The sequence below is a fragment of the Amblyraja radiata genome, chromosome 14, assembly GCF_010909765.2.
Source record: "Amblyraja radiata isolate CabotCenter1 chromosome 14, sAmbRad1.1.pri, whole genome shotgun sequence".
In the NCBI taxonomy this organism is placed as follows: domain Eukaryota; kingdom Metazoa; phylum Chordata; class Chondrichthyes; order Rajiformes; family Rajidae; genus Amblyraja; species Amblyraja radiata.
In genome coordinates, this window is record NC_045969.1 from 59,751,210 (window position 1) to 59,779,097 (window position 27,888).

Consider the following 27,888-nt stretch of genomic DNA (forward strand, 5'->3'; position numbering starts at 1 on the left):
ACATTTAGTTAAAATAATGTATGTTAACTCAATCACAAACTTAAAAGCTCAATAAAACTAATAATGCGGCTTTAATGTAATGCAGTGCGGTAGAACTATCGGCTGTGACTCCAACACCCAATGGAGACCCAAATTTATTGTTGTAAATGAATCATTATACAATCCAACGGAAACAAGCAGGGGCCAGGTGTCTCTGAATATTAGAGTGCACCCATCATCATTTCATCTAGGGTGTCTTCACACCTTTCCACTGTATTCTTGGACAGTATAAAGATTCATTGATACTGTATCCCATTAATAGCTGGCAGAAAGTGATGTGACCACCTAATTCCACAAAGGTTGTCATCCCTGATCAACTGGACTCAGACAAGTTGCGTAAAAGTAAATCCGAAGGGTTTCTACCGCTATATTAATAGCAAAAGGATAACGAGGGATAAAATTGGTCCATTAGAGAGTCAGAGTGGCCAACTATCTGCAGAGCCAAAAGAGATGGGGGAGATATTGAACAGTTTCTTTTCTTCGGTATTCACCAAGGAGAAGGATATTGAATTATGTGAGGTAAGGGAAACAAGTAGAGTAGCTATGGAAACTATGAGGATCAAAGAAGAGGAAGTACTGACACTTTTGAGAAATATAAAAGTGGATAAGTCTCCAGGTCCGGACAGGATATTCCCTAGGACATTGAGGGAAGTTAGTGTAGAAATAGCAGGGGCTATGGCAGAAATATTTCAAATGTCATTAGAAACGGGAATAGTGCCGGAGGATTGGCGTACTGCGCATGTTGTTCCATTGTTTAAAAAGGGGTCTAAGAGTAAACCTAGCAATTATAGACCTATTAGTTTGACGTCAGTGGTGGGCAAATTAATGGAAAGAATACTTAGAGATAATATATATAAGCATCTGGATAAACAGGGTCTGATTAGGAACAGTCAACATGGATTTGTGCCTGGAAGGTCATGTTTAACTAATCTTCTTGAATTTTTTGAAGATGTTACTCGGGAAATTGATGAGGGTAAAGCAGTGGATGTTGTGTATATGGACTTCAGTAAGGCCTTTGACAAGGTTCCTCATGGAAGGTTGGTTAAGAAGGTTCAATGGTTGGGTATTAATGGTGGAGTAGCAAGATGGATTCAACAGTGGCTGAATGGGAGATGCCAGAGAGTAATGGTGGATGGTTGTTTGTCAGGTTGGAGGCCAGTGACGAGTGGGGTGCCACAGGGATCTGTGTTGGGTCCACTGTTGTTTGTCATGTACATCAATGATCTGGACGATGGTGTGGTAAATTGGATTAGTAAGTATGCAGATGATACTAAGATAGGTGGGGTTGCGGGTAATGAAGAAGAGTTTCAAAGTCTACAGAGAGATTTATGCCAGTTGGAAGAGTGGGCTGAAAGATGGCAGATGGAGTTTAATGCTGATAAGTGTGAGGTGCTACATCTTGGCAGGACAAATCAAAATAGGACGTACATGGTAAATGGTAGGGAATTGAAGAATGTAGGTGAACAGAGGGATCTGGGAATAACTGTGCACAGTTCCATGAAAGTGGAATCTCATGTAGATAGGGTGGTAAAGAAAGCTTTTGGTGTGCTGGCCTTTATAAATCAGAGCATTGAGTATAGAAGTTGGGATGTAATGTTAAAATTGTACAAGGCATTGGTGAGGCCAATTCTGGAGTATGGGTACAATTTTGGTCGCCTAATGATAGGAAGGATGTCAACAAAATAGAGAGAGTAATGAGGAGATTTACTGAATGTTGCCTGGGTTTCAGCAACTAAGTTACAGAGAAAGGTTGAACAAGTTAGGGCTTTATTCTTTGGAGCGCAGAAGGTTAAGGGGGGACTTGATAGAGGTTTTTAAAATGATGAGAGGGATAGACAGAGTTGACGTGGAAAAGCTTTTCCCACTGAGAGTAGGGAAGATTCAAACAAGGGGACATGACTTGAGAATTAAGGGACTGAAGTTTAGGGGTAACATGAGGGGGAACTTCTTTACTCAGAGAGTGGTAGCTGTGTGGAATGAGCTTCCAGTGAAGGTGGTGGAGGCAGGTTCGTTTTTATCATTTAAAAATAAATTGGATAGTTATATGGATGGGAAAGGAATGGAGGGTTATGGTCTGAGCGCAGGTATATGGGACTAGGGGAGACTATGTGTTCGGCACGGACTAGAGGGGTCGAGATGGCCTGTTTCCGTGCTGTAATTGTTATATGGTTATATGGTTTCCCAAACACTCTTTATTTACGTGTGCAAGAGGAGAGCAACACAGTCCCAATTACCGCACTACTCTGAAATTCTGCTTGGAAGTGTCGACTTTTATACACATTCTGACCGATTGAAATCTTGCGCATTCTCCAAATTCTTATCACCAATCACAATACGTTCATAAAAGCACTAATATCAAATTAAACACTGCATGCATTTCAATCCTCTATTTGCATTTAATCAGTAATATAACTCTTGGACCTTGTGCTGTATGGTTAGAGCCAGTTGCATGTCCAAAGACCAACTCTCCAGGACCTTGTGCTGTACAGCTATCACAGCCTGTGCATCACAGGCTAATGCTCAAGGATCTTTAGCTGGACACCTGTAGCTGGTTGCATGCTACCTTAATCTTTCTCATACGGCAGTTTCCACAAGGTCAAGATTGAAATATTCCTAAAACATTCATGAAATATCAGAATATTGAAAAAAATCAACAGCACACAACATGCATCAAAACCAGTTACATAGGATTTCTAGTTTTCCATTAAAACTCATGACATTGCAATTAACAAAACATTAAAATCCAGCACTAATGGTTAATGTTTCTAAAGTCCACTATTTAACTAAGAACTAAAACTTATTCAAATTTCAAAACTGTAGCTGCATGTACGTTACCTTAACTTGTCATACTGCAGTTCCCACAAGGTCAAGGTTGAAAGCCCCAGATACATCATTGCAATCTGGTCTTCACCTTGCACAAATCTGGTGATCTACCTCCCTCTCCCTTCATCCTCATCTCAGCCATGATCCAGCTTTTCCAGGTGCCAACAAATTAACATCCTTATGTTGACTGCACCATCTTCAACAACCAACACTCAACTGTTGGATCTGTCCTGACCTTGATCAAGTGTGCATTACGTTTAAAGTTTAATTTATAACACTTCAACAGCCAAGACCATGCTTCTAAACCAGTTGCTTATATGGTTATAATAAAAAAAAAACTGCAGCTGCTGGTTTATACCAAAGATAAGACACACAATGCTCGAGTAACTCAGCAGGTCAAGCAATTTCCCTGTTGAAAATGGATAGGTGACATTTCGGGTAGGGACCCTTCTTTAGACCCTGTCTGAAGAAGTGCCTCAACCTGAAATGCAGCTATCCATTTTCTAGAGGATGTGCCTGACCTGCTAAGTTACTCCAGCATTGTGTCTAACTCTACTTATACGATTGCTAGCTTTTCATTAACATTCATTATACTGCAATTCGCAAAAAACATTAAATGCTGATGCAAATGATTAATATACGTTTCAAAAGTCCACTATTTCGCTGAGATAAACTTATTCAAAGGCCTCACTTCAAACAATATTCAAGAACGTCCAACTCATCTCCCTTTCTAGTCTGATTTATGACATTGTGTGAATTCTAAATCCTTTAATCCCAAGCATTGACCTTGATTGCATATGCTTATGGATCGATATACCTGTATTAAACGAGTTACTTTGTCCAATCTGTTGAATTCTGCAGCATCATATATCACTCATTCGTGGAGCGAATGTACAACCAACGTTCTGTTATGTACAAGTCAGAATCCTTGGAATCAGGCCATTCAGCCCAACTTGCCTATGCCAACTAAGCATTGTGTTTAGCCAAAATCCCTCCAAAACCTTCCTATCATAACATCATGTTGTCGGAGCAGAATTAGGCCATTTGGTCCATTGAGTCAACTCTGTCATTCAACGTGGCTAATCAATCTTTCCCTCTCACCTGTCAAGGTTTCAGAACGAGAAAAATAAGAAAATAAACATTTTTTAAATAATTGGCTTCGATCCTGACCTCAGGTGTTGCTCGTGTGTGGAGTTTGCAATTGCTTTTGTTCCGGGTGCTCCGGTTTCCTACCACATTCCAAAGATGTGTGGGTTTGTAGGTTAATTGGGTGTAAAGATGCTCCAAGTGTGTAGGGAGTGGATAAGAAAGTGAACTAGTGTGAACGGGTGATTGATGATCGGCATCGAGAGAATGTCCGTGATAGATTTGAGACCAAACTTGCCTACATAAAAACCGGGAGTTATATTTTTAAGTTTCAAAGAGACAGCATAGAACAGGCCCTTCGGCCCACCGAGTCCATGACGACCATCGATCACCTGTACATTAGTTCAACATTATCTCACTTTTGCATCCTATATGGGCCGATTAACCTACAAACCTGCATGTCTGTGGGATGTAGTGGGAATTTGGATAACAAAGGAATAACACATGGTCACAGGGAGAATGTACAAACTCCACACAGTCAGGATAAAACTCGGGTCTCTGTGAATGTAAGCAGCTACTCTGCCACTGCATCACTGTGAGGAGGAGGTTCAGGCAGAGGATGACGTGGATCTCATTTAAGGTCCATGTCCGAGTGAGTCACGGAGCTGCAGGTGAGGGCGAGCGAGAGACGACTGGTCCCAGCGCATGGCGTAGAGTGTAGCATTCTGAGCATGGATGGGGTGTGTAGCAAGTAGTGGTGAGTAGGGTCCAGGTATCTTGGACCCAGGATGGCCCAGAAACCTAGATGCCTCAAATTGGAACTGGAAGCCATGTGGAACAACTGAGCAGTGAAGGCAGGTGCTGAGGAAACACACGTGGCTATGTTATCGATGGCAGGAGGAACTCACTGAGGGAGAGCAGTGAGAGAGTGTGGCTGAACTTTAAACAATAACATTTAGTTGAGTTTAGTGATACAGCACCGAAACACGCCCTTCAACCCACCAATTCGGCGCTGACTAGTAATCCCCGTACACTAACACTATCCAATACACGAGGGACAATTTACAATTCTACCAAAGCCAATTAGTCTACAAACCCGTACGTCTTTGGAGTGTGGGAGGAAATTGGAGTTCCCAGAGGAAACCCACAGGGCACGGGGAGAACGTACAAACTCCGTATAGCCAGCACCTATAATCAGGATCGGGCCCGGGTCTCTGGCGTTGTAAGGCAGCAACTCTACCGCTGTGCCACCGTACCACTCATTTCTTTACTAAATTTGGCGGTCAGGCCCTTAAACATCTTACAGAACGATGATCCACAATAGACACCAACAGCAGGAACAACATCTCACAAAGCATCTTTTGGATTACAAATAATCACTATTGTGTCTTAGTCCCATCACAAAGCAGAGAACAGCTACAAACTAGACATACAGTACATGGCAGCTGAGAATCCTGAGTAGTCGCATGAATGCTCAGAGATATCTCCACAACGGTTTACATTTGATTATTCGTTCCTCTAGTGCTTTTTTTTGTGGACAAAAAATGATGTAATTATGCTACACGTTCCTTAATGTTGGTGTCAAGAAGCTGACACCGTTTCCTGTCAGTGAATCGGTGTCATAAGCTGTTTAAGGACCTGATCCTAAAAGCTGTTTCTCAGCACACATGGTCAACCAATCAAAATCTTCAGAACGAGAAAGCTGGAAGAGAGTAATGGGCAAGATAAAGCCTGGCAAGTGATAGGTGGATACAGGGAAGAGGTGGGGCGGGGATATGGGTTTGATTGGCAGACAGGTGCGCAAAAGCCGGCGATGAAAATACAAAATATCACGAGTTTCCTTGTTGTTTGCAGCAATGCATCTTTTGATTTATAAATCTGAAGGGTTTTTTCCATCATCCACCCGGATTAAGCGAGTTCCTTCTGAAAATAAAGAAATTGGACAAAAAATCAAAATTTTCCCTGCTAATGCTGTTCAGACACAGGTTAGCACTGTAAACAATAATAATAACATTACAGTAAACCCTCTTTATAAAGGACCATGGGGGGGGGGGGGGGGGGGAGAATGGTCTCTGTTATTACCAATTGTTCGCTATAACTGAGTAAGGGATTATCATTGTATAAGTGCTGGAGTAACAGCGGGTCAGGCAGCATCTCTGGAGAACATGGACAGGTGATGTTTCGGGTCGTGACCCTTCCTCAGTCTCTCGGTTGGGAACTGGGCCTGGAATCCAGGTGGGTGCTGGCAGCCGCCGGAGAGGCGATGATTGGCAAGGTAAATGGTCACGGCCGGCGGGCAGCCAGAGTGCAGGTAAAGGCCGTCGGTGCGTGGCTTTTTACTGTACACATGATAATAATAAACCTAAGCACTGAATTTTGAACTGTGCACCTCCTCGATTATCTGTGATCCAACCAACTACATAATCGGGTGATTCTTCAGTAAGTTTTAAGTTTCTGGAAACCAGAATATAAAACTTAAATGTTTCCAACTTTGAATGTTGTTTCACATAGGTGAACATATCTACTATGGGTAAAATATGTTTGTCTCAATCTTTTAGAGAATTTAATTTATGTTTTCATCTTCTTTTTCCAGGTTGCCCATTGCATTCAGTCATATTTTTATGATGAACAATGCAAAATGTAACTGATTTAAGAATATAAAATAATTTTTTTGTCACAGTCTTTCAAATTATAATCTTCCTCAAATAAACCATAAAAAAAAACTTTTTCAGTCCAACGCATTGATTTTAAACCTTCGTAACAGTTTACTGCCGAAAAAAGTGGTGATTTTCAGCAAGAATGGTAACCTTCACATATGTTTTCACCAACTTCCTCTAAAATAATATTAACTTCAGATAAATAGGCAGAAGCATACTGTTCATTTAACAATTACATTGATAATTATGGTCATTGTTATATTGTTTTACACAATATGAGCATAAAATACTCATGTGACAGATATGACTCAGCATGGTGGAGATGATCAAGTTTGGGGTCGTCACGTGATGGAGATGACTAAAACTATCTTTAGGGCTAGGGATGGGGTTGGGGCTGGGGCTAGGGCTAGGGTTGGGGCTACTTCTCCAGCCGGAGACAAACCCGTCGCATCTTCCCGTGACCCGATGTCCCTCTCCATGCCCGGCCCTCTTCAGCCCTTATTTCCCCCCCCCCCCCAACCGGGGAACAAGAGCTGAAGAGGGCCGGGCATGGAGAGGGACATTGGGTCACGGGAAGATGCAACGGTTTTGTCTCCGGCTGGGGCTGGGGCTGGGGCTGGATGGAGATCAGGGTTAAGTTGCGGATGAGGCCGTTCGGGAATGGTGGCCCAAGCCTTTAGCCCAGGATGGCCTCGCCGGAAGGCCATGCCTGGCCATATCGTTTCCAGAATGGCACATGGCACGATTTGTTCTCCAGAACAAATCAAAAAAGAAAGATTTTTTTTGTCTCTAAGACTTCAGCAGCGTTCGGGAATGGCGCTGAATAAAGGTACGTACCCGCTATGCAGCAAGAAACTGAGTTTTCACCCGCTTCTCGTCCTGCGAATCAGGAGAAATTCACAGGGTAGGGGACTTTTGAATTCTGCGGTCTTTTGAGGTAGAAGGTTCGCGTCTATTCTATTTATAGCCATGTGGGACGGCTCAACAAAGGTGCGTGACGGTAAATGCGTCCGCTGGACTGGAGGGCTGCAGCTTCGGCAGCTTCGACCACCCCGGGTTTGAACCGGCCCGTTCGTGGCGCTTGGATTCAACTGGGACTGACATTACTTACCATCGCCCAGCGGGGTCACAACATCTGAAGCCTGGATCGCCTCGGCGCAGAGGGAGAACAAGGAGGGAAGAGACAAAGACTTAAGACTTTTGCCTTCCATCACAGTGAGGAGGTGCCTGATGAACTCACTGTGGTGGATGTTAAATTTGTGTTTATTGTGTGTTTGTCTTTTTTTATTATATGTATGACTGCATGGCAACGAAATTTCGTTCAGACCGATAGGTCTGAATGACAAATAAATTCAATTCAATTCAATGATCAATCATCGGGACAAGGAATTTTCGAAAAATATGGTAATATTTATAATTTTATCAGGAATAGAGGATTTTTTTTAAGGGTGATAAATATTTTAATTATTAATACCTACCGTTTAAAAGTATTTTAATTTACGATAGATCCCCCATTAAATAAATATGCAGACTTGAAATTTCACTAGTAACCATCGGGACGTGGTTTTCAGGGGGCAGGGGGCATCGAATATCGGGTAAAATTTAACAAAAAATAACACTTTATTCATTTAAGGTTTGTTCTTTATTTATGAGGATTATGTTTATTAACAATATAGAAAAAGAAGAAATGATATAGAATTACGGATTTTCCTTATATTCAGCATCAAAATAACGGGACACCAAAATAGACACTGAATAATCACCCAATCGTTTTATCTGAGAATTCTGAGCTATGGCGTCTACTTAATAAGTGCAATCCAGAAAATAGTCATCAGTCATTCCACACTGCTAACAATTTCAAAGTTTCTCATGACCAACAATCAGAAACATTGTGCCAAACTTAGTTAATCCATCCATACAGTATAAGTTTTATTTTACCGTACTTGAGACACTGTGCTGAAACAGGTCCTTCGGCCCATCGGGACCGCACTGACCAGCGATCTCCCCGTACACTAGGACTATCCTACACACTGCACATGGCCGAGTATTCGGCTAGCCACGTGGTGGGAGGATCCCGGCAAGCCTTGGCAAAGCCCACCAGCAGGCCCAGCTGGCTTGCCGTGGACTGAGGACCTGCTCCGCAGACCGGAACCCGCCTGTAAGGCCCGGCTCACCCACCCAGAGTGGAGCGAGTTGGACAGAGGGCCAGTAAGCAGACCGGCTGCAGGAGGCAGTGTACTGCCTTGACGGGGGAATGGGCCGCTGGAGGCCCTGCAACAGCCTGTGCCTCGTCTGGACTGGGCACCGCTCCAAGAGGCCGAGCACGTGGACCGGGCACCATCTAGAGTGGTGGAGGACATCATGGTCACTCATGGCCAGGCCGACCCTGCAATGCCACCAGGACAACAGGCCTTCATGGTCAGCTCAAGAACCCTGCACTTACAATTGTCACTCGAAAATGGCACCAAAACTGGTGACTGTATACTGACTCTGTGTACTACTGTAAGACACTTGTATCTGCGATGCTCAGTTAACATGTATTTAAGTGTTTCTGTATAGTGACACTTGTACTGAACTGTATACAAAAATGAATTTCACTGTACCTCAGTACATGAGAGAAATAAAGTGCCATTGAACCACTGAACACAAGGAATAATTTACAATTTCTGGAAGCCAATTAACCTACAAACCCCGTCTTTAGAGAGTGGGAGGAAACCGGAGCACCCGGAGAAATCTTACGGGGTCACAGGGAGAATGTACAAACTCCGTACAGACACCCCCCTAGTCAGGATGGAACCCGGGTCTCTGGCGCTGTGAGGCAGCAACTCTACCGCTGCACCACTGTGTCAACACTACACGTGACAATAATAAACCTAAATCTAAGTCTTGTGGGTCGGTGAGACTAAATCCTGGAATAATTCACCAACAAACTTGTCAATGACTGATGGATAGACAAAAAATGTCTGCCTACCTTTGTCTACCTTCGAATTTTCCAGCATCTGCAGTTCTTTCTTAAACAATGACTGATGGATCTCAGATTATGAATGAAAATATCTCTAATAAGCTTATTTAAATTTACTTGATTAATAATCTCAGAGATAAACTTACCCGAGAAGCCCACTCGAGTCTGTTTTTTCATCCACTTATGCCACTTTGAGCAGATGTACTGATTCTGTTTGTCCAATACTTTCAGATTGTGGGTCACGTTGAAATGGCCATTGGGTTCTCTCATGATTATTTCACTGTCGTTGTTTAAATTGTTCCCCGATGTGTCCTTCCACTCCACCTTTGGGGCAGGATACCACCCTGACGACTGGCAAGAGAGTATGTGCATTTCGGAATTCCAGAATAATTTGATAGGAGTAGCAGCTGCCAAGAAAAGAAACATAAATAGAAACCATTAATGGCAACATGGTGGCGCAGCGGTAGAGTTGCTGCCTTACAGCGCCACAGACCTGGCTTCCATCCTGTCTATGGGTGCTGTCTGTACGGAGTTTGTACGTTTTCTCCGTGACCACGTGGGTTTTCTCCAGGTGCTCCATTGTCCTCCCGTGCAGGACAATTGAGATTTTTTACCGATGCAATTAACCTGCCGACCTAGGATAGACATAAAATGCTGGAGTAACTCAGGCAGCATCTCTGTAGAAGGAATGGGTGATGTTTCGGGTCAAGACCTTTCTTCAGACCTGTATGTCTTTTGTGTGGGAGGAAGCCGGTGTCCCCGGAGAATACCCACGTGGTCACGGGGAGAACGTATATACTCCATACAGACTGTACCCATAGTAAGGAACGAACTCTGGTCTCTGGTGCAGTAAGACAGCAACTCTACCGCTGCGCCACCATGCCGCCATTAATAGTTGTATAATTAGACACCCCAAAGACACCCTTGTTCTTTGTAACTTTGATGCCGTGGACATTCTCAGCTACATTTCCTCCTGACAGAGGCATGAAGTTTATTTGAACTGGTGGAACTTCACAAGAGAATTTTGATGAAGGGAGATGACACCAGAATATTCGGCACCTGGCTTTCTGTAAAAAAAGCTGTGTTAAGAATTAAAAATAATCCCAAATACTGAACAATGAAATAAATAAACCCAGGTACATTTGACCCTCACTGTAAACAGAATAAGAGAGAAGACAAGGAGGTTTCCAGTAGTGGGTGAGTCTAGAACCTGAGGGCACAGCATCAGAATAAAACAATGTTCCTTTAGAAAGGAGAAGAGGAGGAATTTCTACAGCCCGAGGGTGGTGAATCTGTGGAATTCATTGACACTGACAGCTGTGGAGTCCAAGTCATTGGGTATTTTTAAAATGGAGATTGACAGGTTCTAGATTAGTACGGGAGTAAGGGGGTATGGGAAGAAAGCAGGAGATGACCGAATGACCGATGGGCCAAATGGCCTAATTCTTCTCCTATCAAGTATGAAGACATACCCCAAACAGATAGCTGGACAAATCCAGCTCCATATCCATTGTCAGTGCTAATACTGACAATGTACTTTCCCTCATCCCAGATTTCGACATTCTTCAATGTAAGGAATGCTTTTCCTTCTTTAAATGAGAATGTGTCGACTTCAATTCTTCCCGAGTAGTTGGCATGTTGTTTGCTGACATCGCTTTTATCTTCCTTGTACTCGTGCAAGATTCCGGCAACTTGATCCTTCTCCCACATCACCCACGGTACACATGGATCATTGCACTCAAACGTACAATTGAAGGTGACATCCTTGCCGATCTCTACATCTGTGGCTAGTTCACAAGTGATGAATGCATCTAAACAAAAGGCAGAAAAGGGTTTATTATTGTCACCTTCACTTGAGTTGAGTTTAGTTTATTGTCACGTGTACCGAGGTACAGTGAAATGCTTTTTGCTGGGTGCTAACTAGTCAGCAGAAAGACAATACATGACTACAATCGAGCTGTCCAAAGTGTACAGATGCACGATCAAGGCAACAATGGGTACAATGTTTATGCAAGATAAAGTCCAATCAAAGATAATCTGATGGTCTCTAATGAGGTAGATAGTAGTTCAGGAATGCTCTCTAGTTATTGTCTAATATCAGCTGGGAAGAAACTGTCTCCTAATTTGACCGGGTCCTGATTCCTCACCACTGGACCCACGCACAAGCTTGGCCATACACTAGACCTAGTGCTTTCGTCTGGTCTCCCAACTTGTAACACAGATATTATTGATGCCTGCCTATCTGATCATAGTGCTATTATATTTGATGCATCTCTGCCTTTCTCTCCCTCAAAATCCCATCTCCCTGCTCGCTACTCCCGCTACATTAATTCCACGACAGCCAGTAAGTTCTCTGAGGCTCTCATAGCCGCACCCGACATCTGCACTATTGAGGCGTCCACCCCTCATCTCAGTACCGACGACCTCATTTCTTTATTCAATACTAACTGCTCTTCCATCATGGATTCTGTTGATCCTCTTAAAATTAAAAAGCCTAAGCCTAAAGGCGAGCCGTGGCTTAATGATACCACCAGAGCCCTAAGAAGAGAATGCAGAAAATCAGAACGGAAGTACACATCTGATAAGCTTCAAATTTCCTTTGAACTCCTGAAAAACAATCTTCACAAATACCAGGAAGCGGTAAAATCTGCAAGAACTAAATATTTTTCCACCCTTATCTCCAAAAACGCTCATAATTCCAAGGTCCTTTTTAGCACCATCACCTCCATCATCTGTCCTGCCACCAGCACCAGCCTAACTGGGTCCCCTGCCAAGTGCGAGGAATTTACTACATTTTTCACCAGCAAAGTAAAGAACATCAGAACAAATATTTCCCCTCCCACCCGTGACCTGGCTGTCTCATTGGTCTGCTCTTCAAAATTAGACAGTTTACAACCCGTTACTTTACCCTCCCTTGTAAAACTGATCACCACCATGAAACCTACTACCTGCCCCCTCGACACTGTCCCCTCTGCCCTCCTAAAGGATGTCATTACAACAGCTGGTCCCAGCATCCATGCAGTCCAATTAAATCAGATACTATACATAAATACAATGAAGCCAAACTCAAACAAAGAGAGTGCAGAATATAGTTCTCAGCATTGTAGTGCAATAGTTCCATAAACAAAGGAGTTGAGGAGTCTGAGGGTGGTGAATCTGTGGAATTTATTACCACAGACAGCTGTGGAGACTGTCTTTTTTTAAAGCAGAGATTGCTAGATTCTTGACCAGTAAGCGTCAGATATGCCATTTCTTGTAGCCTTGGTAGGTAATTATATGATATTGTCGTTGGTTTACTATTACACGTGTACTGAGATAGTAAAAATATATCATTTTATGTGCTAGCCAGACATATCATATCATTCACAAGTACAACAGGTTGTGCTAAAGACAAATGAAAATTACAGTGTGTAGGAAGGAACTGCAGATGATGGTTTACACCAAAGGTAGACACAAAATGCTGGAGTAACTCAGTGGGACAGGCAGCATCTCTGGAGAGAAGGAATGGGTGAAGTTTCAGGTCGGGACCCTTCTTCAGACTGAGTGGCAGGAGAGAGGGAAACACAGATGTTGAAGGGTAAGGTGTGAAAACAAGAAATCAAAAGGGGAGTTGTCAAAGAAAATATAGAATGAATCATTGTTAGCTGCGGGCCATAACAATGCATCCAACCAGTAAAATGTAATCAGGAGGAAACTAATCGAACTAGCATGAGGGAGAGATGGAGAGGAGAAAAGCAAGGATTACTTGAAGTTACAGAAGTCAATATAAATACATCTAGGTTATAAACTGCCCAAGCAACATGTGAGGTGCTGGGCCTCGCACTGACAGCGGAGGAGGCCCAGGACAGAAAGGTCAGTGTGGGAATGGGAGGTGGAGTTAAAGCATTTAGCAACTGAGAGGTCATGTTGGCCAAGGCTGACTGAGTGGAGGTGTTGAACGAAACAATCGCCGAGCGTGCGCTTAGTCTCGCCAATAAACAGGAGTCCATACCTGGAACAGTGGATCCAGTAGATGAGGTTGGAGGAGGTGCAAGTGAACCTCTGCCTCACCTGAAAGGATTGTCGGGGACCTTGGACAGAGTCCAGGGAGGAGGTATAGGGACAGGTGTTGCATCTCCATTCGTTGCAGGGGAAAGTACCTGGGGAAGGGGTGGTTTGGGTGGGAAAGGACGAGTTGACCAGGGAGTTGTGGAGGGAGCGGTCTCCATGGAAAGGGGTGGAGATGGGAAGATGTGGATATGTCTTTCATTGTTCTGTTGTCAGTACATTTGAGAAATGTACTGACAACATTTCTCAGTACATTTCTCAGTTCGCTCCGTCAGAAAGTTCAGGATCCAATCGCATATCGGCGAGCTGAGGCCTAGCTGGTGGAGTTTAGTGGTGAGCTTGGTGGGGATGACCGTATTGAATGCAGAGCTATAGTCAACGAAGAGCATCCTCACGTACGTGCCCTGTCTGTCCAGGTGGGTCAGGACAGTGTGAAGAGCCAGAGAGATGGCATCCTCTGTTGATCTATTTGCCCTGTATGCAAATTGATGAGAGTCCAGTGAGGCAGGGATGCTGGATTTGATATGGGAGAGGACCAGCCTTTCGAAGCACTTCATTGGGATTGGAGTTAGGGCAACCGGTCGGTAGTCATTCAGGTTGGTGACTTTGGACTTTTTCGGCACCGGCACTATGGTGGCTGTTTTCAGGCACTTGGGGACCGTTGCCAGATATAGAGATAGATTAAAATTCTCGTGAATACCTCCGCCAGCTGTACAGCACAGTTCTTTAGTACCCTTCCCTGGACTCCATCCGGGCCTGCAGCCTTGCGTGGATTGATCCTACGCAGAGCACACTGTACCTCCTGAGTGCTCAGTGTTAAGGCCTGTCCCTCAGCCATGGCCGGGGTTATTCCACTCCTGGTGGTGTTGCCAGTTTCGAACCGGGCAAAGAAGGTGTTCAGTTCGTTGGCCAGTGTGATATCACTGTGGGGGCAGGCGGGGCTGCTCTTGTAGTCAGTGATGTCCCTGACACCCTGCCACATGTAGGTATGTTGCAAAGCCTACCTGAAGCGTCGCTGAATATCTGCCGCTGAGGTTGTGCGCAATTTTGGCGCCGTTTAGAGGGGGCGGGTTTAAAACGCGATTTTCTCTAAGCTGTTCCAATCGAAAATGTTCAGCCTAGTTAATTATTAACGAAAAATCGCTGATAGACCCCGTCGCAAAAGCTATTATTAGGTTTAAAGGCCTTGAATAATAGTTATAGTAGTTTAAAAATCAATCTTTAAACCCGCGACCGTCAGCAACCGCAGGGTCTCATAAAGAAAATAGCAGAAGGTAGGTTGTATATTTTTACATTCAAAAGGGCTTCTAAAGATCCCTTTATACAAAATTTAATATTGCGAGTAGCTCAATTTGGGCCCATTATATCGCGCAGTATTTTTCTCGGCATTTGAGGCACAAATCTACCGCAATGTGAACGTTCTAAACCAGCGCGTTCCACAGGGACCCACTGGAAAGCTGATTTAAATGGGCATTTATTTACAGCAATTGAACACTGAATTCCTTCCATTTGGCCTATAAATTAATGTAAATGAGATTTTAAAATCATGTTTTATTGTGAATTATTTGTGAATATTATTTGGACATTTAGGCTATTTAAAAATGTTAATCATTTATTAAGAAATGGATAGATGTTTAGATCTAGTAATTGAAGTCTGAAATTAGCTACAATTAGGTAACTAACTAATTATATGCTTTAATTTCAGGTCATCCAAGTAAGATTATTTTATATTTGTTTCAGAATGCTTCAATCTATGATAACTGAAAATTTCATTCAGTTCTCTTAATTTTTAAGAAAGTTATGGGCTTTTGACTGTTCACGATCACAACTTTTTTGTTATGTCCATAGAAAATCAATAGGGAACAAGATGCTCATTTCCGAGTATGAAAATGGCCATAACTTTTTAAATACTTGAGATATGAAAGTGAATTAGATGTCAAATTAAACTTATTTTTATGCTTTATCTGATGGGATAAATTACAGACTTGATTTTTAAAATCTCAAAATTTTGTAACATTGCTACCACATGCTTCTGGTGTCCGCGGTATTGAAGTGGTCTTCTACCCTTTGCCTGTGGATGTATTTGGCCTTTTTTATGCCTTTGTTCAGGTTCGACCTGGCCGCACTGTAGGCAGAAGTGTCCCTATATTTAAAGGCATTGTTGTGTGCCCTTAGCAGATCCTGAACCTCCTTGTTCATCCAGGGTTTCCGGTTTGGGAACATCTTTATTTGCTTGTCCACTGTGACAGTCTCCACACAGCAGTTGATGTAGGAGAGCACAGTGGATGTGTACTCCTCCAAGTCTACCTCTGTACCACTGGTAGCCTGTTGTGCAAACAGGTCCCAGTCGGTGCGATCAAAGCAGTCCTGGAGTTGTAGGGTGGCGTCCTCGGGCCATATTTTGACCGTCCTTATTGCAGGTTTGGTCTTGCGGATGAGGGGTTTGTATGCAGGCAGTAGAAACAATGAGAGGTGATCGGATTGTCCCAGGGATGGGCTGGGGAGAGCTCTGTAAGCGTCCTTGATGTTGGTGTACACTTTATCCAATGTGTTTGAGCCTCTGGTAGGGCACTGCACATGCTGGTGGAATTTGCGGAGTGCGGCTCGTAGGTCGAGCTGGTTAAAGTCCCCTGCAACAATGAAGGCACCGTCGGGGTGAGCATCCTGCTGCTTACTGATGGCCGAGTGCAGCTGTGCTCGCGCTAGGTTAGCATTAGCCTGTGGTGGGATGTATATGGCCATGATGATAACCACAGTAAACTCCCGAGGCAGGTAAAACGGCCAACATTTAAGCAGTAGGTATTCCAGGTCTGGGGAACAGTAGCTCTCTACTGCAGTGTGGTTGGTGCACCAGTCATTGTTGATGTAGATGCAGAGCCCGCCACCCTTGCTCTTGCCGGAGTCCTTTGTTCTATCAGCACAATGTAGTGACAGGTTGGTTAGGTCCACAGCCCCATCGGGAACCAGCGCGCTGAGCCAGGTCTCTGTGAAGATCAGCACACAGCAGTCTTTCAGGGATCGCTGGGTGTTGATCCAGAGCCTTACCTCATCCAGCTTGTTGGTGAGTGACCGGACATTCGCAAGAAAGACGCTTGGGAGCGATGGTCTTTGTGGAGCCCTCCGTAGCCTGTCATGCACCCCCGCTGGCCTGCCACGTTTCTGCTTTCGCTCCCGGCGCTTGCTCCATCTCCTACCCTCCGGAGTGGTGATCCAGGGGGCTGTTCTGCCCAGCTCCATCGGGATTTTGGTGAGGGTGCTGTAGTACTCACAAGCCAGTTTCTCGCAGCCACGTCCGATGTTGAGCAGTTCCGTGCGGCTCCATGTGCGACCCGTCGGGATTGCAATGTGGGTCCTGGATTTCCTCGTCCTGTAGGTGAGTTTCTTCCTATAGTTTCTGGGGTTTCTGGGGACTGGTGCACACGTAACAACTTGTCACTAAACACCTCTAAGACCAAGGAGCTGATTATTGGCCAGGAGGTCTCATAATGCAGAATACGCCCCAATCTCCATTTATGGGGAAAGTGTGGAGAGAGTGTCCAGCTTTAAGTTTCTGGGCACTCACATTTCAGAGGACCTCACACGGTCCACCAACACCGCTGCGCTGGTCAAGAAGGCACAGCAATGACTGTTCTTCCTGAGGACATTAAAAAAGACTGGTCTGCCCCAACAGCTGCTGACAACGTTCTACCGCTGCACCACAGAGAGCATATTAATGTATGGCATCTCTGTGTGGTATCTCAGCTGCACGGAGGCGGAGAGGAGAGCTCTTCAGCGCGTCGTCCACAGAGCGCAGAGGATCATTGGGACAGAGCTACCAGCCTTGGAGGGCATCTACCACACGCGGTGCCTCAGGAAGGCTGTCAGCATCCATAAAGATTCATCACACCCCTGTAACGGACTGTTCGTTCTAACGGACTACTTCCCTCCGGCAGACGTTACAAGGCCTTCTACGCCCACACCTCCAGACTCAGAAACAGCTTTATTCCAAGAGCTATAGCGGCTCTGAACCGGCCCTGCTGAGTGCCCCCCACCCCCCCTGGACTGTCTCCCTCGGATGGTCACGACACACAGCTTATTTATTTATTTTACTTTTCTTTTTCATCGGTTGGAGCTGCATACTAAATCTCGTTACACTGACGTGCAATGACAAGATATTATTATTATTATTATTATTATTATTATTATTATTATTAAATAACACTCTTGACTCTCCCCTTAGATGGTGTATATCAAAAAGACGAGAGATCTGGTTATTATTGCTCCTTACTCTGTGCACATTATGTTTTAAATGTTGATTGCTTTGCAAGTGTTGAATACAAGTGATTTGGGAAAAGATATCTTGCTTGTTGCATCCCACCATTTTATTTTGCTGTTTATTGTGATGAAGTTTAAGGTGTTAGGTTTATTATTGTCATGGCTACTGACGTACAGTGAAAAGCTTTGTTTCACAACTATCCAAACAATTCAGATAATACTCTACATAAATAAATCAAGTATTCAGGTTGAGCGAAGTGGAAGATAGAGTGCAGAATATAGTTCTCAGTATTGTAGCGCACCAGTTCCAGAGACAAAGTCCAATGTCCACAATGGGGTAGAGATGAATCAGACAGTAACCTAGCTCATGGAAGAATGCTTTGAAAAGCCTGATAACAGAGGGGAAGAAGCTGTTCCTGAGTCTGGTGGTGCCCACTTTCAAGCTTCTATACATTTTGCCAGATGGGAGCAAGGAGAAGAGGATTGACAGGGTTGGGACGTCTTTGATTATATTGTTTCTTTTTTGAATGCCTGGTTTGGGCTTTTCAACACAGGCTTTGGAAAACTGTGGTCATTCTCGGTTACATTGTCTGTTTGGCAGAAATAGATGACACATGGAACTGCAACTGCTGGAATCTTACGTTGAACAGAAAGTACTTGAGTAACTCAGAGGGTCATGCAGCATCTCTGGAGGACATGGATGGACGATATTTCAGATCGGGACCCTTCAGAAATAGAAGATCTTCTCCAGGGTCTTCAGTGTTACAATACACGACAAGGTTATATTCAAGGCAGAATTGAATTAATTGTAAGATACAGCATGGAAACAGGCCCTTCGGCCTACCGAGTCCACGCCGACCATCGATCACCCGTTCACACTAGTTCTATGTTATCTCACTTTTGTATCCACTCCCTACACACGACAGGCAATTTACAAAGTTCAATTAACTTACAAACCCACGTCTTTGTGTGTGGAAGGAAACAGGAACACCTGGAGGAAACCCACACGGTCACAAGGGGAACATGACACACAGACATCACCCGAGGTCAGGAATGAACCCGGATCTCTGGCACTGTGAGGCAGTGGCTTTACCAGCTGCACCAAACAATGTGCTCAATTGATGGAGTGACGTTTGACCATATCTGTGAATAGGCCAAGGCAGAATATCAGTGGATAATTCGAAAATATGATCATTCATTTTGCCAGTGGTCACAGTAGTGGCAAAATTCAGTCAAGTGGAGACCAATAAAGTTGTTATGTCCCAAAGGTCCTTTTACAGACTGGTTATCCTAATCACTGTTGGGATGAATAAAACTGTTTCGAGAAACAGAACCGCAGATGTTGGTTTAAATAAAAACACAGTGCTGGGGTAACTCAGTGGGAAATGCATGCGGAGGGGATGTTTCCAGTAGTGGGTGGGCCTCAGACCAGAGGGTACAGCCTTAGAATAAAGGGACGTACCTTTAGAATAGAGATGAGGAAGAATTTCTTTAGCCAGAGTGTGGGGAACCTGTGGAATTCATTGTCACAGATCGTGACAGGTTCTTAATTGTGATCCAGTGATCACAATACCGTTAGTTTCAATATAATTATGGAGAGAGTCAGAACTGGACCTAGCGTTGAGATTTTTGATTGGAGAAAGGCTAACTTTGATGAGAGGCAAAAGGATTTAAAAGGAGTGAATTGGGACATTTTGTTTCATGGGAAGGGTGTGGAGGAGAAATGGAGGACATTTAAAGGTGACATTTTAAGAGTACAGAATCTTTATGTCCCTGTTCGGTTGAAAGGAAATAGTAAAAATTTGAAAGAGCCATGGTTTTCAAGGGAAATTGGACACTTGGTTCGGAAAAAGAGAGAGATCTACAATAATTATAGGCAGCATGGAATAAATGAGGTGCTTGAGGAGTATAAAGAATGTAAAAAGAATCTTAAGAAAGAAATTAGAAAAGCTAAAAGAAGATATGAGGTTGCTTTGGCAAGTAAGGTGAAAGTAAACCCAAAGGGTTTCTACAGCTATATGAATAGCAAAAGGATAACGAGGGATAAAATTGGTCCTTTAGAGAGACAGAGTGGACAGCTATCTGCAGAGCCAAAAGAGATGGGGGAAATATAGAACAATTTATTTTCTTTGGTTTTCACCAAGGAGAAGGATACTGAATTATGTGAGGTAAGGGAAACAAGCAGAGTAGCTATGTAAACTATGAGATTCAAAGAAAAAGAAGTACTGACACTTTAGAAAAATATAAAAGTGGATAAGTCTCCAGGTCCTGACACGATATTCCCTAGGACATTGAGGGAAGTTAGTATAGAAATAGCAGGGGCTATGACAAAAATATTTCAAATGTCATTAGAAACGGGAAGAGTGCCGGAGGATTGGCGTACTGTGCATGTTGTTCCATTGTTTAAAAAGGGTTCTAAGAGTAAACCTAGTAATTATAGACCTGTTAGTTTGACTTTAGTGGTGGGCAAATTAATGGAAAGGTATACTTAGAGATAATATATATAAGCATCTGGATAAACATGGACTGATTAGGAACAGTCAACATGGATTTGTGCCAGGAAGGTCATGTTTGACTAATCTTCTTGAATTTTTTGAAGAGGTTACTAGGGAAATTGATGAGGGTAAAGCAGTGGATGTTGTCTAAATGGAATTTAGTAAGGCCTTTGACAAGGTTCCTCATGGAAGGTTGGTTAAGAAGGTTCAATTGTTGGGTATTAATGCAGGAGTAGCAAGATGGATTCAACAGTGGCTGAATGGGAGATGCCAGAGAGTAATGGTGGATGGCTGTTTGTCAGGTTGGAGGCCGGTGACTAGTGGGGTGCCTCTGGGATCTGTGTTGGGTCCACGTTTGTTTGTTATGTACATCAATGATCTGGGTGATGGTGTGGTAAATTGGATTAGTAAGTATGCAGATGATACTAAGATAGGTGGTGTTGTGAATAATGAAGTAGATTTCCAAAGTCTACAGAGAGATTTAGGCCATTTAGAAGAATGGGCTGAAAGATGGCAGATGGAGTTTAATGCTGAATAGTGTGTGCTCCATCTTGGCAGGACAAATCAAAATAGGACATGTATGGTAAATGGTAGCGAATTGAGGAATGCAGTTGAACCGAGGGATCTAGGAATAACTGTGCATAGTTCCCTGAAGGTGGAATCTCATGTAGATAGGGTGGTAAAAAAAGCTTTTGGTGTGCTAGCCTTTATAAATCAGAGCATTGTGTATAGAAGTTGGGATGTAATGTTAAAATTGTACAAGGCATTGGTGAGACCAATTCTGGAGTATGGTGTACAATTGTGGTTGCCCAATTATAGGAAGGATGTCAACAAAATAGAGAGAGTACAGAGGAGATTTACTAGAATGTCGCCTGGGTTTCAGCAACTAAGTTACAGAGAAAGATTGAATAAGTTAGGTCTTTATTCTTTGGAGCGCAGAAGGTTAAGGGGGGACTTGATAGAGATCTTTAAAATGATGAGAGGGATAGACAGAGTTGACGTGGATAAGCTTTTCCCATTGAGAGTAGGGAAGATTCAAACAAGAGGACATGACTTCAGAATGAAGGGGCAGAGGTTTAGGGGTAACATGAGGGGGAACTTCTTTACTCAGAGAGTGGTGGCTGTGTGAAATGAGCTTCCAGTGGAAGTGGTGGAGGCAGGTTCGATTTTATCATTTAAAAATAAACTGGATAGGTATATGGACGGGAAAGGAATGGAGGGTTATGGTCTGAGTGCAGGTAGATGGGAATAGGGGGAAAAAAGTGTTCGGCACGGACTTGTAGGGCCGAGAAGGCCTGTTTCCGTGCTGTAATTGTTATATGGTTATATGGTTAATTAGTAAGGGCATCAAAGGTTACGGGAAGAAGGCAGGAGAATGGGGTTCTTGGTTCTTGGTCCTCCAAAATATTCCAAATGGAATTTAAACTGGAGGTGAGTTGAGAAGAAAAGATAGATCAGCCATGATTAAATAGCAGAGTAGACTCGATGGGCCGGTTGGCCTAGTTCTGCCCCAATGACGTATGAACTTATGACTGGTTGGGATCATGCAAATCCCTTGAGAAATTAAATCCCTTGAGTAGGAGAAAAGAGGGAAATCCCGAGAGCAAAAAGAGGATAAAGTACTGCTTTGGCAAATAATGTAAAAGATCCTCTGAAGATATTCTAAGTGTATATTAAGCGTCTAAGAGTAACTAGGGAGAAAATAGGGCTCCTTATAGATCAACAAGGTCATCCATGTTGGAGCCACATGAGATAAACAAGATGTTAAACCAAGAGTCAGCTGTCAAAAGCGCTTAATTGTTCGATGTACTGCATGGAACAACAGAACAATTAAATGCTTACTTGCTGGCAGCTTACCAGGTCTATAAATGCAACAGCACACTGATAACATAGAAGATAGAACAATAGATGCAGGAATAGGCCATTCGGCCCTTTGAACCAGCACCGCCACTCTATACGATCATGGCCGATCATTTAAAATCAGTACCCCGTTCCTGCTTGTTCCCTATATCCCTTGATTCCTATAGCCCACAAGAGCTAAATCTACAGTGGCTTGCAAAAGTATTCATACCACTTGAACTTTTCCACATTTTGTCACGTTACAACCACAAACGTAAATGTATTTTATTGGGATTTTATGTGATAGACCAACACAAAGTGGCGCATAATTGTGAAGTGGAAGGAAAATGATACATGGTTTTCAAATTTCTTTACAAATAAAAAACTGAAAAGTGTGCCGTGCAAAAGTCTTCATCCCCCTTTACTCTGATACCCCAAAATAAAATCCAGTGCAACCAATTGCCTTCAGAAGTCACCTAATTAGTAAATAGAGTCCACTTGTGTGTAATCAAATCTCAGTATAAATACAGCTGTTCTGTGCAGGCCTCAGAGGTTTGTTAGAGAACATTAGTGAACAAACAGCATCATGAAGCCCAAGGAACACACCAGACAGGTCAGGGATAAAGTTGTGGAGAAGTTTAAAGCAGGGTTAGGTTATAAAAAAATATCCCAAGCTTTGAACATCTCACGGAGCACTGTTCAATCCATCATCCAAAAATGGAAAGAGTACGGCACAACTGCAAACCTACCAAGACATGGCCGTCCACCTAAACTGACAGGCCGGGCAAGGAGAGCATTGATCAGAGAAGCAGCCAAGAGGCCCATGGTAACTCTGGAGGAGCTGCAGATATCCACAGCTCAGGTGGGAGAATCTGTCCACACTATTAGTCATGCACTCCACAAATCGGGCCTTTATGGAAGAGTGGCAAGAAGAAAGCCATTGTTGAAAAAAAGCCATAAGAATTGTCCGCAGCCATTAAAGCCACACCGGGTGATGCAAGGTCGCACACTGGGTCTTGATGTTAGAGCCCCCGGCGTGCGCTCACAATCCCGCAACCATTCCAAGCCGCGCGGGGCGATGGTGTAAGGCCCCGCTCCAGGAGCTCTTCAACCCCGCAACTCGGGCGGGAGAAGTCGCCGTTGCGGAAGCCCCGAAAAGCGGTCTCCCTCCAGGGACCCGCGGGCTCCCGGTGCCGCCCGCCAAACCCGCAGTTGCAGCCACCGAAGCTCCGGAGGTCGGGTCGCAGCAGCGTCCACCACAGCTCCACCCGCTCTGGACTCGGCCAGCTCCGCGACGGTGAGGTGAGTAGTCGGCACCACAGCCCCCGGTCTTCCTGTTGGAGGCCGCTCCTCGTTGCAGCCCCAACGACAACGGAGACCCGACAAAGAAAAGGTCGGGTCTCCCGTGCAGGGAGAGATTTAAAAGCTACCCCCTCCCCCCCACACACATACCCCAACAAAAATAACAAAAACTACATAAAAACATAAGACATAAAATAATAAAAACGCAGACGGACTGCAGAGGCCGCTGCTGACGAGAGTCGCGCCGCCCACCGGATGGAGCCAAATACAGGGCAATCTTGGAAGAAAACCTGTTAGAGTCTTCAAAAGACGAGACTGGGGCGGAGGTTCACCTTCCAGCAGGACAACGACCCTAAACACAGCCAGAGCTACAATGGAATGGTTTAGATCAAAGCATATTCATGTGTTAGAATGGCCCAGTCAAAGTCCAGACCTAAATCCAATTGAGAATCTCTGGCAAGACTTGAAAATTGCTGTTCACAGACGCTCTCCATCCAATCCGACTGAGCTTGAGCTATTTTGCAAAGAAGAATGGGCAAAAATTTCAGGCTCTAGATGTGCAAAGCTGGTAGAGACATACCCCAAAAGACTTGCAGCTGTAATTGCAGCGAAAGGTGGTTCTACAAAGTATTGACTCAGGGGGGCTGAATACTTTTGCACACCACACTTTTCAGTTTTTTGTTTGTAAAACAATTTGAAAACCATGTATCATTTTCCTTCCACTTCACAATTATGCACCACTTTGTGTTGGTCTATCACATAAAATCCCAATGGGATAGTGAGGGGGGGGAGAAAGGAGGGGGGAGAGAGGAGGGGGGGGAGAGGAGGAGAGGAAGGGGGGGAGAGGAGGGGGGGGAGAGGACGGGGGGGAGAGGAGGGGGGGGGAGAGGAGGGGGGGGGAGAGGAGGGGGCGATGCGAGAGGAGGGGGGGAGAGGAGGGGGGGAGAGGAGGGGGGGAGAGGAGGGGGGGGAGAGGAGGGGGGGAGAGGAGGGGGGGGAGAGGAGGGGGGGGAGAGGAGGGGGGGAGAGGAGGGGGGGAGAGGAGGGGGGGAGAGGAGGGGGGGGAGAGGAGGGGGGGGAGAGAGGAGGGGGAGAGAGGAGGGGGGGAGAGGTGGGGGGGAGAGAGGAGGGGGGGAGAGGAGGGGGGTGGGAGAGGAGGGGGTGAAAGAGGGGGGAGGGGGGGGGGAGAGGAAGGGGGAGAGGAGGGGGAAGGAAGGGGGTAGAGGGGGGGCGGGAGAGGAGGGGGGAGGGGGGGGAGAGGGGGGAAGAGGGGGGGGAGAGTGGGAGGGGAAGTGGGAGGGGGAGAGTGGAGGGAGAGAATGGGGGCGAGAAAGAGGGGGGGGGAGAGGGGGGGAGGGGGAGAGAGGGGGGAGAGCGGGGGGAGAGAGTGGGGGGAGAGAGTGGGGGGGAGGCAGGGAGAGAAGGGGGAGAGAGAGAGAGAGAGGGGGGGAGAGAGGGGGAGAGAGAGGGGGGGAGAGAGAGAGGGAGAGAGAGGGGGGGGGAGAGAGGGAGGGGGGGAGAGGGGGGGGGGGAGGGGGGGGAGGGGAGGGGGGAGATAGGGGGAGAGAGGGGAGGGGGAGAGGGGCAAGAAAGCAGCTATGACATATCACTTGTAACTGATGGTGCAATAAACTATATTATACAATAAACTGAGAGTGGGGGGAGAGAGTGGGGGGGAGAGAGAGGGGGGGGAGAGAGAGGGAGAGAGAATGGGGGGAAAGAGAGGGGGGTGAGAAGAGGGGGGATAGAGAGTGGGGGAGAGAGAGGGGGGGAGAGAGGGGGAGAGAGAGGGGGAGAGAGGGGGAGAGAGAGGGGGAGTGAGTGAGGGGGAGAGTGGGGGAGAGGGGGGGAGAGGGAGGGAGAGAGAGAGGGGGGGGGGGAGGGAGAGGGGGAGAGAGAGAGGGGGAGAGAGTGGGGGGGAGAGAGTGGGGGGGAGAGAGGGGGGGGAGAGAGGGGGGGGAGAGACGGGGGGAGGGGTGGAGAGAGGAGGGGAGAGAGTGGGGGGGAGAGAGAGGGGGGGAGAGAGTGGGGGAGAGAGAGTGGGGGAGAGGGGGGGAGAGAGGGGGGAGAGAGGCGGGGAGAGGGGGGGGCAGAGGGGGGACAGAGGGGGGAGAGGGGCAAGAAAGCAGCTATGACATATCACTTGTAACTGATGGTGCAATAAACTATATTATACAATAAACGGAGAGAGTTGGGGGGAGAGAGAGGGGGGGAGGGGGGAAAGAGTGGGGGGGAGGGGGGAGTGAGAGAGGGGAGGGAGAGAGAGGGGGGGGAGGGGGAGAGGGGCAAGAAAGCAGCTATGACATCACTTGTAACTGATGGCGCAATAAACTATATTATACAATAAACTATATCATAAACACACAATCAACAAGTTATGCATTCTTGTACTCTTATGACCGCCCATTAAAAATCCCCCCCCTTTCCCAACCTCAGCCTCACAGACCTAGTTCCTAAGACCCATTTCCCTCACTGGAAACCGCACACCTCCATATTCAGTGATAGTTTCTTCCCAGCTGTTATCAAGCAACTGAACCACCCTACCAACAACTGGAGAGCGGTCCTGAGCTACTATCAAATAATTGAAAAGAGAGTTAGATAGAGCTCTTGGGGCTAACGGAATCAAGGGGTATGGGGAGAAGGCAGGAACGGGGTGCTGATTGTGGATGATCAGCCATGATCACATTGAATGGCGGTGCTGGCTCGAAGGATCGAATAGCCTACTCCTCCACCTATTGTCTATGTATCTATGTATCTACCTCATTAGTGGCCCTTGGACTAACTTTAATCGGACTTTGCTGGACTTACTCTTGCACTAAACGTTATTCACGTTGGCCCACCGAGTCCTCGCTGACCAGTGATCCCCGCACACTAGCGGACAATTTACAATCCTACATACACATGGGACAACTTACAATTTTACCAAGCAAATTAGCCAATAAAGCTGTACGTCTTTATAGTACGAGAGGAAACCAGAGCACAGAGAAAACCACACGGAAATGGGTAGAATTTACGAACTCGTTATAGACAGCACCCATAGTGAGGTTCAAACCTGGGTCTGTGGTGTAAGGCAGCAACTTACCCCTGCACCCTCTCTCTCCTGCATTCGGACTCATTGTTACCCATTATTCATCCAACATTGGTGGTGTCACAGGTACATGGATAGGATAGAGGGATATGGGCCAAATGCAGGCAGATGGTACTAATGTAGATGGAACATGTTGGTCAGCGGAGGCAAGTTGGGCCAGAGGGCCTTTTTCTACACAGTATGGCTCTAATAAATGTGAACGGAAACATTGTAATGTGAGGAGGTTACTCATAATAACTCTCGCCTCATCAACGGTGAAGAACACCAAGACTCAAGCACCTGCAACCACCCACACCCAGAAAGGAACTTACCAGCAGAAGAGAACAAGATGGAAAACACCAGATGTTTGAAGTACATTATTCTGAAATAGAAGTAACAACTGGTTAGAATGGAGGAGAGCAAGTATTTAAAGTCAACCTGAATGATCACAAAAGCTTAAAAAGAGTTCATTTCCCTAGACACTTCGTCCGAGCACATTATCGCACACGCATGCAAGCCGTCTTTAATGACTACCTAAACTGTCATCTGGCAACCTAAAAAGCTGCCTAGGTTGCCCGGCTGGCATTAGAGAAAAAAATAGTTAAGTGAGAGCCTTGCTGTTGGTTAAGACAACTACTCATAAATATCAAAGATAGACACAAAGTGCTGGAGTAACTCAGCTTCTGTTGAGAAAAGGAGTACGTGGCATTTCGGGTCGAAAGCCTTCTTCAGCAGTTCTGACTTCCCTACCATCGAGGGGATCTATCGCAGTCGCTGCCTCAAAAAGGCTGGCAGCATCATCAAGGACCCACACCATCCTGGCCACACACTCATCTCCCTGCTACCTTCGGGTAGAAGGTACAGGAGCCTGAAGACTGCAACATCCAGGTTCAGAAACAGCTTTTTCCACACAGCCATCAGGCTATTGAACTCAACTCAAACAAAACTTTGAACATTAATAGCCCATTATCTGTTTTATTTATTCATGCGTTTATATATTTATATAGTGGTATGTGGACACACTGATCTGTTTAGTATTCCTGCCTTCTATATTCTGTTGTGCTGAAGCAAAGCACGAATTTCATTGTCCCATCTGGGACACAGCTAATGGAATTGGGGCTCAACACCTCCCTGGACTTTCTCACCGCCAGGCCCCAGGTAGTCAAGATGGGAGGGAATACATCGAAGTCCCTCACCCTGAGCACAGGATCGCCCCTGGGTTGCGTCCTCAGCCCCCTATTGTACTCCCTGTACACACATGACTGTGTGGCTAGGTTCAGCTCCAACTCAATAATTAAGTTTGCTGATGACCCTGTG

At 45.4% G+C, this 27,888-nt stretch overlaps 1 protein-coding gene and 1 long non-coding RNA gene across 5 annotated transcripts in view; one reads left to right on the plus strand and one right to left on the minus strand.

Annotated features, from left to right (window-relative positions):
- The first annotated feature begins 3,877 nt into the window (after positions 1-3,877).
- Positions 3,878-27,620, plus strand: LOC116980859. Its single transcript, XR_004414082.1, has 3 exons — positions 3,878-3,965; positions 11,909-11,911; positions 27,607-27,620. It is a non-coding gene; the product is annotated as an uncharacterized LOC116980859 (long non-coding RNA).
- The window catches only part of vtcn1 (V-set domain containing T cell activation inhibitor 1), a 390,797-nt gene continuing 366,986 nt past the window's right edge, over positions 4,078-27,888 (minus strand). Inside the window, exons 3-6 of one of the 4 annotated variants that reach the window (XR_004414078.1) lie at positions 11,040-11,378; positions 9,714-9,974; positions 5,734-5,871; positions 4,078-5,323 (exon numbers count right to left, since the gene is read on the minus strand). Coding sequence is in view for 3 of the 4 variants with exons in the window: in XM_033033476.1 (XP_032889367.1) it covers positions 5,819-5,871; positions 9,714-9,974; positions 11,040-11,378 (653 nt within the window). In the remaining variant the exon portion in view is untranslated. Of the gene's footprint in view, positions 5,324-5,640; positions 5,872-9,713; positions 9,975-11,039; positions 11,379-27,888 lie in introns of those variants that run through there. The other 3 variants (XM_033033476.1, XM_033033475.1, XM_033033477.1) reach the window with 3 other exon arrangements.